Source organism: Elephantulus edwardii, unplaced genomic scaffold (genome assembly GCF_000299155.1).
Source record: "Elephantulus edwardii isolate Elephantulus edwardi_28Jun2011 unplaced genomic scaffold, EleEdw1.0 scaffold00089, whole genome shotgun sequence".
Lineage (NCBI taxonomy): Eukaryota > Metazoa > Chordata > Mammalia > Macroscelidea > Macroscelididae > Elephantulus > Elephantulus edwardii.
In genome coordinates this window covers 6,439,076-6,453,660 of record NW_006399839.1, presented here as the reverse complement: position 1 = coordinate 6,453,660, position 14,585 = coordinate 6,439,076, and the positions used below count along the sequence as shown (strand labels likewise).

At 45.9% G+C, this 14,585-nt stretch overlaps 1 protein-coding gene across 1 annotated transcript in view; it reads right to left on the bottom strand.

Moving 5' to 3' along the window:
• The window catches only part of ACADS (acyl-CoA dehydrogenase, C-2 to C-3 short chain), a 19,486-nt gene extending 9,062 nt beyond the window's left edge, over positions 1–10,424 (bottom strand). The window contains exons 1-2 of the mRNA XM_006890437.1: positions 10,300–10,424; positions 7,130–7,293 (exon numbers count right to left, since the gene is read on the bottom strand). Coding sequence (XP_006890499.1) covers positions 7,130–7,293; positions 10,300–10,345 — 210 coding nt within the window. The 5' untranslated portion in view covers positions 10,346–10,424. The remainder of the gene's footprint in view (positions 1–7,129; positions 7,294–10,299) is intronic.
• Positions 10,425–14,585: the final 4,161 nt, after the last annotated feature.

Below are 14,585 nucleotides of genomic sequence, written 5' to 3'. Positions count from 1 at the left end.
TATTAAAAAAAAAAGTCAGATGGTATGAGGAAGAAGAAAAATAGGGACAATTCTAGAAGATGCTATGTGGCCAAGTGCATGAGTACTGATGCCAACATCTGAAACAGGGCAAGAGAAGGAAAATCAGGTTTGGCTCTTGGCATGTAAAAGTTATTCAGTTAATATTCGCAAAGTAAATAATAAGATCTTGAGCTTAGCTTGATGCATACAAATAAGTTCTTATTACTAAGTGCCACTGACTCAGTTGAGTCCTAGAATAAGACAGAGCTGGTTTTCTGCTGTAAGAGAGCAAATTGCTGCGTGGTCCCACGCCAACCTCACCATCCAGTGTTGTGTCTGAGGCCATCATTGTGGTCACTGTCTCAGTCTCATGGAGGGTCTTCCTCTTGTCCACTGACTCTCCACTTTTCCAAGCTTGATATCCAGCCTCATGTCTTAGACTTCTTCCAGGACAGATGTGTTCTTCTGGCACCCAAGGTATATTCCATATTCAACAGCAACCTTCAGAGGCACCAAGTCTTCGTAAGCCTTCTTTATGCATTGTCCAGCTTTCACATGCACGGGAAGCGATTGACAAGACCATAGCTTGGGTCATGGACACTTTAGTCACCAGAACTTTTGCTGCAAATTCGTCACATGTTACATGGTTGACTCCTTATCTGTTGCTTGCCTGAGCCCTGGCTCTGGACTCAGTAAAAATATATGCATTTACAGACTAAAGAGTTTTAAACTGCTTGTTCTCTAATTTACAACCAAATGGCATTATAAACTAGTAACTGTTCACTTTGTTTCTCAATTGTGACACAGAGAGACCGAAGTTCAACCAAGGCTATAAAGCCATCCAAGTTAACAGAAATTAGCACTGGCTTCACCTCAAACCTGGCCTCAGGTCTGCTCCCCAGAAATCTGCTTTCATGAGTGAAAATTCTTCAGGGAGAAATAAAACACCGTTTGAATCCACCAGCTGCTCTGTCGGAGAAAGGCAAACTTTTCCCGCGTGATTTACTCCAAACGTCCCCGGGACAGTTAGCTATGACCCTAAAGCACATCCACCACCACGAGCACCCACTGTGGGCCCAGAGGGTGTTCCACGCCCTGCAGAGGGTCAGGAGGCTCTGCACGGCTCCTGCACATGTGTGTCAGTGGTGAAGAAGGTAATTAACCTATGACTTCCAGTTCCTGGGGATTAGTACATAACCACCTCAAGGTATTGTCATCTTAAAGACTTAGCCAAATAAAATCAAGGCCAAGTCCTTGGCATTGAGTCAGTTCCAACTCAGGATTTGTTAAGAGTGCAGAACTGCTCCTTTGGTTTTCTTGGTTAAAATTCTAACACAAGCAGATCACCAGGCCTTTGATCCTCAGTGTCACTGCCATATTGCCAACCTTTTAGTATTCAGGCAAAAAATAATTTGTTTAAAGTCTCTTTTAGTATTCAAGCAAAAAGAATTTTTTAAGGTCCTAAGGACCTGGATTACAGAGTCAGTGGGCGGCGCAAATGGCTAAGGGCTCAGGTATGAGCTGAAAGTTTGGTGGTTTGAACCTATCCAGCAGTGCCTTGGAAGAAAGGCCTGGTGACCTCCTTCAAAAAGGTCACCGGGGGCTGGAATGGACTTGATAGCAACCCACAACATCAACCTAGAATATCATGAGTCCTTATATTTATTATGACAGCTATTGCCAGTGTTATTACTATGAGGTTTTTTTATAAAACACTAACAGTATAATTTTTTATTTTGCTATCTTATCTCTGTCTCATCATTTGCTCCTTTTAATTTTTTTAATTTTTATTTTTTAATTTAATTGTGATTTTAATGAACATTTACCAAGAAATTAGATTTTCATTCCCTCACTGTTGTACTTTTTGACCCTCGCCCTTCCTTCCTCCTCCCCAGTTCCTTTTTTTTTTAATATTCATTCATTCTTACACAATTACCTACCTCTCCCACCCCCAGCACTCTTGGCAATGATATATCACTTATTCTGGGCTGCTGTTGTACATATAATGCCTAATCATACATTCCTTTTCGACAGCTGTCTCTTTCATCTGTTCCTATGCAGTGGTCATTATCTATCCACTCTTTTTTTTTTCTTCTAGGAAAATAGAAATATTTAATGGGATAAAAAATTTAACATTTCTGGGGGAGCTCTGGTGGCCTAGTGGTAAGGAGCTGCAACTACAATCCCAGAGGTGCACGGTTCCAATCCACCAGATGCTCTGCCGGGGAAGGAGGGACAATCTCCTCCTGTACCAGTCAGATCTGATTTGACGGTACACGCACAGAAAAATAATAAAAAAAAAATTTAACATTTCTGGGGATTGTATACCATATCCATCCATTCTTATCCTATTCTCCTCCCAGCCCCCACTACTGGGAATATACCCTGAAGAGACCATAGCTGACATCCAAGCAGATATATGCACACCCATGTTTATTGCAGCTTTGTTCACAATAGCAAGGAGTTGGAAACAACCTAAGTGCCCATCAACAAACGAATGGCTAGAGAAGCTGTGGTATATTCGCACAATGGAATACTATGCTGCATTAAAAAACAAGGAACTCATGCAATATTATTCAAAATGGTTGACTCTGGAGAACATTATGCTGAGTGAAATATCCCAGTCACAAAAGGACAAATATTACATGATGCCACTGTTGGGGAGAGACTGAGTAAGATGGGTTCAATAATGTATACTGCACTGAAACAGAGGAGGGAGAAAACTGTTTAAAAGAGATATATAACTAGGTATTTCTGTCATCACAGGAGTCTAGAGCGAGGGCTACATGGTGGAGGGGACCTGGGGGAGGGTTTGTAAAACAATGAAAGAATCCTTTCTTTTACTTTTCCATAATTTTTGACTCATGTACTTATAACTTGTTAGTCAAATTTGTGTCTTCTAGGTTGCAACACCCCCATGATACAGCTTCAAGGATATGAACATGTACGGCCAAGCACAATCAATAAGAGTGCATCTAAATTCCAAAATCAATCTCCCTAATAGTCTATGTGTTTCCTACTGCCAAAGGGGCCCTTTAGAGTAGTGAGAGAAGATCTTCACCCTGAAACCCACAGCGTCCCTTTTCAGCAGGAAGTAGCTAAGAGAATACGCCATCCCCTTTTCCTTATGAATCAGGGTGAAGTCTCTCTCAGGGAGGAGTGATAGGGAATGGCAAAGGACACACCGACAAAGGAGATTAATCAGAACTGACTTTGACAAGCACTGTGGCAATTGGACAATTAAAACAGACATTCGGATGGCGGGGAAGAAGAACAAACTGGGGAGGAGGGTAGAGAGAATGGTGCAGCAATGAAGGAATGAAAACCCAAAATCCCTGTAAATGTTCATTAAAACTAAAAAAATTTAATAAAAAAAAAAACAAACTGAAAACAAAACAAAGAAAAAAAAAAAGAACAGTGGTGCTGTGCAGTATTTGTCCCTTTGTGACTGAGATATTTCACTCGGCATGATGTGCTCCAGGGTCCCCCATGCTGCACTATGCAGCTCTGAAAAATAATGAACTTGTAAAACAGTGTTCCTTCTGCCTGCCTCAGCCCTGTTGCCCTTCCCTGTGTAAATGGGAGTGTAGCATCATAAACAGGAACCAAACTCAAACCTGCTGCCTGCATTCTGTTCCCCAAGGCTCTGCATGGTGGAAAAGAAGTGCTTTATAGAGTTTCCAAGGCTGTAAATCTGCACAGACGCAGATTGCAGAGTGCCTTCATTTCTCTCCTGTGGAGCCACTAGTGGCTCTGAACTACCAACCTGCAGGGTTAGCAGGCGAGCTCCTTATCCACCAGGGCACCTTATACACAGTGACCGTGACTGTGACCGTGATAAACTGGCTGCAGCCGACCCAAGGCCACTCCGTGTGTGACTGAGAAAAACAGCTTCACGGGTTTCCTCGGCTGTCCTCTCCAAGGGAGCAGATGGCCAGGCATTTCGTCCTCAACTGTCAACCCTGTTAGCTGCCAGGTGAAAAATCATGCAGAGGGCCTAAGCAAAAATGCAAACAGGCTTCAATCTTCAATGGTAACTGGCTGCCTCCCTAATGGGGAACTCTGGTGGCTCAGTGGAAAGGAGTTGCTCTGCCAACTCAAAGGCACATGGTTCAAATCCACCAGCCACTCTGAGGGAGAAAGATGGGCAATTTCTTCCTATGTCATTTGCAGTCTCCAAAAACCTGCTGGAAGGTCAGCTATGGGTCAGTTCTGACCCAATGGCACATAACAAGAACACCACTTCCATAATAAACTCACTACCTGTGCTGTTTGTGGCCATGGCAACAAATTACCTAAGTCAGCAGAGAAAGAACATGCCCTGGGAGGAAGAGCTGGAACTGGAAGGTAGACGTATGACTGATCTCTGCCTTACAAAATTCAGCCTTTGGCTGTTGATACAGGTAAGCTTCCTACCCTCACCAATCATTTCCCACTGACCCTTTCTTCCTAGTCTTAGCCTGGAATCAGAGAACCCCTCCGAAACCTGGTCAGCATCACAGCAACATGCAAATCTCCACTGACAAGACAGGTGGCTGTGCATCAAACCTGGGCTCTGGCATGGAAGGTGAGTTCTATTCTAAACCATCCCTGCCCCAGAAAGAAGACCTAAAGCACAGGGCACTAAGACTGGTTCAAAGGAGGTTGGTAAACAGTCTGCTTCTACTGCCAGCTTTCATGCGCAGAAGTAAAATTTTGGAAATGTAACCCATGAATGTAAATAAAACCGCAGGATATAATCCAAACACACCCAAGGCATCTCAATTTTTAATAGTCAACTCAGCTCAATAAATGCTGAGGACGTGGGTGTGCCAAGTACAAACAACGGCAGAGATTCCGGATTTGCGCCACGAGTGGCACATATAGTGAATTACTTAACACAGCCCTTCGAGCCATAGTTTTATAATTCCCATCAAATGACTGGATTGTTGTCAGGGGCCGGTGAATTGGCTACAATTCATAGTGACTTTATGAACAATAGATCTGAACCTTGCCCTCTCCTGCACCAGCCTGGTGTACAAGCCCACGGTGGTAGCCACTACCTCACTGAGGGTCTTCCTCTCTTTGGCCCACCCTCTATCTTTCTCAGCATGACGTCTTCTTCTTCCAAGGACGAGCCCTTTCTGATCACACGCCCAGAGTATGTGAGAGGATGTTTCACCATCCTTGCCTCCAAGGAGCACCTTGCTTGCAACTTCTTCCCAAACAGATTTGTTTGTTCTTTTGGAAATCCATGATACATTCAATACTCTTCTCCCACACTGTAATCCAAAGGTCTTGCGTCTTCTTTAATCTTCCCTTTTTACTGTCCAACATTAAGACACATAGGAAGCAAGGCTCCCCATGGTTTACATCAAGACTACCTTTGTCATTAAATTGACTGAGTGGGACTAGGCAAATGTGGCCCACCAGAGGGCTTGGGCAGATTGTGGAGAATGAAAATGAGGTGCATGGAACCCTGAAAAGGGGATGAGCCAGTATGGGCACCCTGCTGGACTTCAAAAGGAGCTGGCCTACAGGAGAACGGGGAACCTCACCACCACCAAGAAGGCAAGAAGGGATGCAGATCTGGACCTGATGAGCCATTTAGGTACCTCCTACCCTCAGTGACAGATGGCAAGAAAGAGCAGGGGCAGATGAAGGGGCAAGAGCAGAGAGATGGCGGGGCTGTCGAGCCCACAGAGCTAGAGAGCTGAGCACATTCAGGCAGGCAGCTGGCTGGTGGAATAGGCTGTCTCCAGGCACGCAGAGGAGCAAGGCTTGCCAACTCAGACCTACAGCTAAGCACTTCTGGGCTAAGGTTCACTGGCAGGGAAGGATGTCCCTGGGCATTTAACCAGCAGAGCTAGAAAAAGTGTGAACAAGGAAGACAGTGGGGGCCGAGGGCCAGAGACAGCTGAGGAGAGCCTTGGATCCACAACCAGACAAGGATGTGGTCTGCTGTACATAGTGCGATGCAAGTCAGGGTCGATGTGACAGCATCTAGCAAAAACAGTAAAAGGCTATCCCCGATCACAGTGGGATTGCAGATGGAAGAACTCTATCCTGACCGGTCCTGAACCTGAATTTCAACCCTCTTACTTCTCTAATAAGCCCTAAGGTTTCTTGGGAAGTCATCTAAAGATGTTTAAGTCATAATTACATTTATCTATTGTAACACATCACTCTGGCTACACAGCAGAAAGAATACAGCTTAAACCTTTTACTGCCCAGTCAAGTGACCACCGATGTGTCAGAGGACAGCTGTGCTCTGCACAGTTTTCAGCAGCTGACCTTGTGGAAGCAGGTTACCAGGGTTTTCTTCTGTAGAGCGGCCGGGAGGATTCGAATGGTCAACCTTTTAGTTAGTAGTGCAGCACAAACCATCTGAGCCAATCAGGGACCTTTGTAAGTTGTGCTGCCAACCCAAAGGCACATGGTTCGAATCCACCAGCTGCTTCACAAGAGAAAGAATGGACAATCTCGTGCAATTTACTGCCTCTGAAAACTTGCTGGAGAGTCAGCTATGAGTCAGTTCTGGCTCATATGTACCTAACAATAACAACAACAACAAAAGAGTCAGTTCCAAAAAATAAAATAAAACCACCACCAGCCCCCTCCTCCAGATTCAAGGCTCCCAGACTCCTCAGAGCTGCGGAGAGTAGCATGTCTGGGTCTGAGGGTGGGTATGAGTCTGTTGTGGCTCATGGCAACCTCAAGTCTGCAGAATACAACTGTTCCGTGGGGTTTGCACGGTGTAACCTTTCAGAAGCAGATCCCAAGCTCTGGTGGGTTAAAACCTCGTCAGGGGCAGTAAATTACACATGATTTCCCAATTCTCCTGAGGAGCAGCCAGCAGTTTCAAACCACATACCTTTAGGTCGGCAATGCAATTCCTTACCACGAAGCCACCACAGCTTCCAACCTTTTGGTTAAAAGCTCAGAGCTTATAACTATCAGCACAGTGCCTGACGCATCATAAGCCAATCTGCCACCACGACTATTACTGTTATTCTAGAAATGAGACTGCCTCAAGGCCTCATGCTGGGAAGGGGAACCGCCTCAGCCTTTTCCACGTCTCACGATCCGTCTCTGAGCTCTTCTGCTCGGCTCGCCCGAGAACTTAGGGCTGGGAGGTGGGCACATTCACCTGGGCCGCTGGGAAGCGGTGTTCCTTGTCCAGCTGGGCCGCGATGGGAACCAGCTCCTTCTCGGCAAAGTCCCGGCATGTCTGTCTCAACATCTGATGTGTCTCAGGCAGCTCCACAGACTGGTAGATTGTGTGTAACTGCTGCCAGGCCTGAGGACGGAGGGCTGTCGACAAAGAGTGGAGTCAGAGAGAGGAAAGGCAAGAGTCCTTGTACAATATGAATAATAATAAATCCACTGCCATCAAGTCATTTCTGACTCCCAGCAACCCCACAGGACGGACGAAAACTTCCCCATCAAGTTTCCAAGGCTGTAAATCTTTATGGACGCAGATTGCCCCATGATTCTCCCTCGAAGCTGCTGGTGGGTTTGAACCACCAACTTTTTGGTTAAGAAATAAATGTTTTTATCCATAGTGCCACCAGGCCTCTTTTTTGCTTGGAAATACTAAAATTCATTGCTGTCACCTTGGCACTGCCTCTTAGCTGACCGTCTAGTGGGTTTCCACGGCTGTCAAGCAAACAGAAAGAGAACGCCCATCTTACTCCCACAGAGCCATGGGTGGACTTGAAATGTCAGAAAGGTGCTGCCTTTGAGTTAATAAATAATTAATAAAATTAACAAACAAACAAACATCCTAAAGAAACCATAACCGCCACCCAAGCAGATATATGCACACCCATGTTTATTGCAGCTTTGTTCACAATAGCAAAGAGCTGGAAACAACCCAAGTGCCCATCAACAAACGAAGGGATAGAGAAGCTCTGGTATATTCACACAATGGAATACTATGCAGCACTGAAAAAAAACCCAAGGAATTCATTAAATACTATGCTAAGTGGATGACCCTGGAGGACATTATGCTAAGTGAACTATCTCAGTCACAAAAGGACAAATACTGCATAGGGCCACTGTTGTAAAACTGGACTGACATTGGGGTTGAAAGAAGACAGAGAAGAAGGGGAGGAATGATGTATACTGCATTGCAACAGATGAGGGAGAGAACTGTTTAGAACGGATATATGATTAGGTATTATTGTCCTGACAGGCGTTCAGAATGAAGGCTGCACAGTGCAGTGGACTTGGTGGGAGGGACTGCATAGCAATAAAAGTTTCTCTTTTACTCATCAAGGAGAAAAACGAATTGGGGGGGAGGGGGTGGGCAGGGAGAAAAGTGAAACAATGAATGACTGGATACCTTAAGTCTCTGTAAACTTTCATTAAAATCAATAAAAATAAACAGTACCCACTGCTCTGTTGAGGGGCTTCTCACCTTCCGTGGGCTTTCTAAGGCTGTAAATCTTTTCCAGAGGAGACTACTCATGTTTTTCTCCCACAGACCTGTTGCTGGGATCACCAAGGTTGCTTAATAATAAGAATGGCTTTCCACTAATTCAATGGGGCTCAGCCACAAGCTATCTGGAAGGCCCCCCCATAAAAAGGGCAATAGGTAATATCTGCAGACATTTTCAGTCGCCGTAACTGGGGGCAGGAGGAGGGCGACCACTGGGAACAATGAACAAGAGGCAGAGACGCAGCCAAGCATCACACAATGCCTAAGTCACCATCTGAGACAGAGCCACTGTTTCTAGGTTGCTGCCTGACTCTAATCTGATATATAAATACACCACCTGCACAGGGCAGGACAGCTCCACAGGTCTGTTCAAGAAGTAGATCAAACCACTTGCAATAAATGTCTTTTCCAAACATTAAATAAAAATATAAAGAGTAGATCATAGGCTCATCTTCCAAGTGGCCACGTCAAAATGCCAACAGGGCCCGTCCTAAAAAGCCTAGCACTGTCCCCTGTGCTAACCATTTTGCATACCCTACAGCATTCACAGCCCATAGATTATCAATGATTACTGGACTGCTATGAGAACAAACAGGTTCGTCCTGGAGAGGGTGAGCCTGAATGTTCCCTGGAGTCAAGGATTCTGAAGCTTCGTCTGACATATTTTGGGCATGTTGCAAGGAGGGACTGGTCCTTGGAGAGGGACACCATGTTTGGCAGAGTGGAGGGGCAGCGAAGGAGAGGAAGACCTTTGATGAGATGGATCGATTCTGTGACTGGAGAGGTGGGAATAAGTGCGTTTGAGATAGCTAGGTTGGCACAGGATAGAGGAGGTATAGAGCTCTTGTACATAGGGTCGCTATGAGTCGCAAAGTGACTCGATGGCACATAACAACAAACAACACCGGGTGAACTGATTCACACTGGCTCTGTTTCTATAGAAAGCAGGTGGAAGGTAGTCTTACTCAGCTCCTGGGAGTGGGAGGATTACAGAAATATCAACTCCACTGGTAGAAACTGCAGAGGATCTTGGGCAGTTTTATTCAATTATGTAGATCGGGGTTGCTGAGTCAGTGCTAATGCCACAGGCTGACAACTGTCCCGCTGAGCTGAAGGGCTAGCAGGCACGGATCTCTATGAATTGTTGACATCCAACAGGACAGAAGCCTACCCGATTCTGTGCCAATTTCATGATCTTTGACACATTTGAACCTGTTAAGGCTCTTGTGTCATTCCATCTCATTGAGGGCTGTCTGTCCTTACTGTCATTAGTCCTCAAGTTGGTAAGGAATCTGGGACCTGGAAAGGGAGCCTTTGGTGACATGTGTGGCCGGGTACAGGTGGAGACAAATAAGATAGGAAAGAAAGAAGTAGTAATTATACAATCAGTGGTTACACGAGCCACGTCCAGCACCTGTTGCCAAAACCCCCATTGTACTAAGTTTGACATACTCTTAGTCCATCCTCGCAACCAGGCGGTTTGGCACTTTGATCACGGCCACTGTGGTCATTTAACGTACGGACCAACTGAGGCTGGGGCGAGAGGGAAAGTGTTTTGCCCAAGGTCACGTTCAACCGCCCGACCTACTGTCTAGGGCGCACCCTGCCCCTCCTTGAAAGTAAAGGATGGGAGTTGGCAGACTTGGCATGCCAGCCGGACTGAGGTGAGGGTCAGAGCGGAGTCCAGGGGATCGAAGTGGGGGTCACTGCAAGCTGAGCCGCGCGGGCAGTGGTATCAGGGAACTAGGGCAAAGGCCGCGCGCGCGCGCTCAGGGAAAGGGCCGGCGCCCGCCCACGACCAGAGCAGGAGGCGGCCCAACACTTCGCCGACTGGCCCGGGTCCGCGGCCCCTCTATGCGGAGCCCGCACGCACTCACCTCCGCGGACGCGGCCACAGGCCCGGGTGAGCAGCGGGGCGGCCATGGCCGACTGGCGCAGCGCAGCAGCTCCGGGGACCTCCCGCTGCCCCGAGGCGCGCTCGTTCCGGCCTCCTCCGGGGCGGGGCCGGCGCGAGGCGTCACGTGTCTGCTCAGGGGCGTGGTCACCCCAAGCTCCTCCCCCGCTCCGCCTCCCGCTTGCGCAAAGCTCCCACGCGCCTGGGTTTGCTCCTTGGGTCCTTGAAGAAAAATGCTGAGAGCAAAGGCACGGCTAAAGCTGCTCCTTGGACACACACCCAAAAAATCCATAGGGATTCTCTTAAAGCTTAAGTAAAATTGCAACTGTCGGCATAAATCCTTCGCCAGCTGCCCCCCTCTCACCTGTCTGCTCCGCTAACCTTTGCTGACCATTCCTTGACTATCTTTGCTCCTAACCACGCCATGTGGCTTTTGTTCCTTTGACATCCTCAGATTGGGCCTGCCCCTATTGTTGTTGTGAGGTGCTGGATAGGTACGATGGATTTAATCTTACTGGTTCCTACATCATCCTCACAATCTCAGCTTTACTCAGACTCGTTGATTTTGCAATCACTGTGTCAATCCCTCATTGACAGTCTTCCTCTCCTTCAGTGGCTCTCCACTTTTCCAAGTATGATGTCCTTTTCCAAGGACTAGGTCCATCCTGACATGCCCAAAAGTATGTGACAGGAAGTCCCACCATCCTTGCCTATAAAACACCCTGGGTGCACTGCTTACAATGAAGATTTTTCTTTCAGCTGTTCACAGAATATTCACCAACACAACTCAAATATGTTAGATATAGAGCTGAGAGAGAAAAGAAGCTGGTCGCAAGTAACAAACAAGCCTTTATTAAATAGACCTGAGAGGGATGCCAGATGACCAGGCGCAGGATGGACAGACAAAAGCAGTTTCTTTTGAAATTGAGAGGAGAATGTAGTTTGCTCAGGAATTTGGGGACAGGGGTCTTGTCAGGATGTGATCAGGCTGAGGGCCTTATCAGGATCTGGCCACTAGTCCACTGTTAGGTCTCCATCAGACCTGGGAAACAGTGACATTCTTCCTCCAAAAACATCCATTTTTCAGTATTCTTTCTTCACTGTCTCACTTTCACATGCATATAAAGCAACTGAAAAGACCATGGCTTGCATCAGGCACACTTTAGTCTTTATACTGATTATCCTTGCTTTCTCCAGTCCCTTGATCTTTGCAGTCATTGTTCACTTTGCCTAAAATGCTCCTCCTAAGTGAACACCCTCCCTCCATTCCATCTCTGGTTTTTATTAATGATATTTAGCATCTGAAATCACCATCTCTCCCAGCAGCACTGACAAAGGTCTTGTTTTGCTCTTCTGTTCAACGTTTAGACCCAAATGAACACTAGGGCAATTTCTTGCCCTTAGAGGCTGTGAAGGTAGTGGGGTGGGGCTGGTCTATCTGCTTCACTCTTGTCCTGTATTCTTCCTTCCTGTGGGGCACAGCCCTGCTAGAAGCAGGTACACTGATCTCAAAAGTTAGGCTTCTGGTCCCAAGTATCTTGGTCAAGCTTGTTTTCATCTGGTCCACCCAAGAAAACAGTGGCTAGGTCCTCAGCACAGGCTGAGCCTGACTCATCCCTGGAACTACACACTTCTTTCCAGCTGTCTTTCTCCTCCAGAACTCAGCCAGGCACCTGTCATTTGCATAAATTCATGTTCCAGAAATTATCTTTCTGGATAATAAGGAGGTCTTGCTCAACCTCCTAGATCAAAAGACATGAAGCAAGTTATCTTCCCCACAGATGTATGCAAACACCAGCTTCTAGGATTCTGGTGAAAATCAAACAAGCGGCTCTTGCTGGGACATTTTCAGGGATCTCCTTCACCTTTCTACCTGAGAGCCCTGGTGGCCAAATGCGTCAGGAGTTGCACTGCCAGGTCAAAGGCAGGTGGTATGAACCCACCAGTTGTTCCACAGGGTAAAGATAGGCAATCTTCTCCTGTGTGATTTATCACCTCTGAAAACTTGCTGGAAAGTCAGCTATGAGTCAATTCACACTCAATGGCACATAACAAAAAAGCAGGGCACTAGCCCCCAGGGGAAAAAAATGAAAGAAATGAAACACAATGTGTATGAATCATTATGTGCATAGCAATAAAAATACAAAAGTGTGGTAGAGGTCAAACTTTATTGCCATAGACTAAGCCAGATTTATTTGAAAAAATATATGGCTTGTGATCTTAAATAGGATGTAAATTTTGTATTAAAAATACAGAAGTATTCAAAAAGGGCTAACAACCCTATAGTGGGTTTAAAGGTAAAAAAGGGCTAGGTTAAGGGGTGAATGGTAAACCTGAGGAATACATAGCACTTCCCAAGGGGCTAGAAATGTTCAATGTCATGACTCTGAAGGGGGAACAAATGTGCAGGTACATGGCAATACTTTTCAGTCTCCTTACAAGAAGTGAATTTTGAAAGTGTATTTTAATAAACGTAGTCTAAAAACATATGTAAATCTTCAATTCTCAAAGCCCCATGCTATTAAGTGCCAAAGAGTGTAACTCATAGCGACATTATGGACAACAGATCTGAACCCTGTCTGATCCAGTACCATCCTCCTCCTCCTCGTGTATATCTCTACATGAGCCCATTGTTGCAATGTCACTGTGTCAATCTATCTCATTAAGGGTCTTCACTGTTTCTCTACCTTTCCAAGCATGACATCCTTCTCTAAGGACCAGCTTCTCTTAGCAACAGGCTCAAAGTATGTGAGATGAAGCTCTATCATTCGAGCTGCACTCTTTCCAAGACTTACCTATTTATTCTTTTATTCTATTCATAGGATAGCATTCTTCTCCAATAGGACAGTTCAAAGGCCTCAACTTTTCTGTTATCCTTATTCACTGTCCAGTTCTCAGATCCATAGCATGTGATAAAAAAAAATGGTGTGAATCAGACGCACCTTAGTCTTAAAACTAACATCATTGCTCTTCAGTACTTTGAAGAAATCCCCGGACAGTAGACTTGCCCAGTGCAATACGTCTCTTGATCGCCTGACTGCTGCTATCAAGGGTGTTGATCATGGATACAAGCAAAATGAAATTGTTGACAATTTCAATCTCTTCTCTATCTATTACTATGTTACTAATCAGCCTGGTGGTGAGAAACTTTGTCTTCTTGATGTTGAGATACAACAAACCCCATGGAAAAAACATTAAAAATATTAAACCTAAAACATACCCTGTTCACCACTTCCAGGGAGAACAACTATGATGGTTTAATTACTTACAGAAAAAGCCACATCACAGAAAGGACAGGAGAAGCTTGGAGCCCACCCCTAGCCCGGATTAGCCCACCCACCACCACAAGATGAGAGGCTGCACATACTGTGAAAAAAAAAAATCTTCCTTTTATTCTGATCCTTTGTGGCAAAATAACATTTTATACAAATAATCTGCCTGGTTTACATTGGACACACAGACAACACAAAGTGGAATGAGAATCCTGGGAATGAAGTGGGAAAGGGGAGGACAGATCAGGTCATTGATGTTTCTTATATTCTGTGAAAAATAGATTTACAAGGAGAAAAATAGACTTTTCCCAACGTCAATGACTTCACATGATCCTCTGTGTAACAAGGGGTAAGCCCACCCCCCAGATGCTGCTTGAGGCTGAGATGTTCTGTAACATGGAATGTGAGTGACTTGATGGGGGCAGGAGAGGCACGGCAGTCGGACTGGCACACGACAGTGACCGCCGGAGATAATGGGCACTATCAGGCAGGAGCGCCCTGATTTGAACACCAGACACAGCCTACCAAATACACTCATGAATGAGTTTCAGCTCACTGAAAAAATTAAGTTGATGGGTTCCTAACCATTACAAGAATCACCAGTCTAGGGTCAGCCTTATTTATACCTCCCCGCATCATGCGCCAGGGTGAGAATATGCTGGCCCAAGACTGTGGCTGTCTTCAGGAAGTGCAAGGCCTGAAAAGAGCTTCCTCAGCTATGACAATAAGCTAACACACCAGAGGAGGTCTCATGCGAGCCTAGAACTTCCTGTAGATGGTCTCTCTTCACTCTTACAAATGCAGAATGGGATAAACCAGGGTCATCTTTAGAGAAGCAACAAGGTCATCTCAGCCCAAAGATTCGACGTAAAAAGTGGCTCTCTCTTGGGAAATGTGAAGGTGAGGGACAGAGCAAGAGGGGGCCGCAGCAGGGCCACTGCAGAGTGGCCAGCCAGTGTCGGGATGCACTTTCTTCTTAAGCTCTTCAGATGCATAG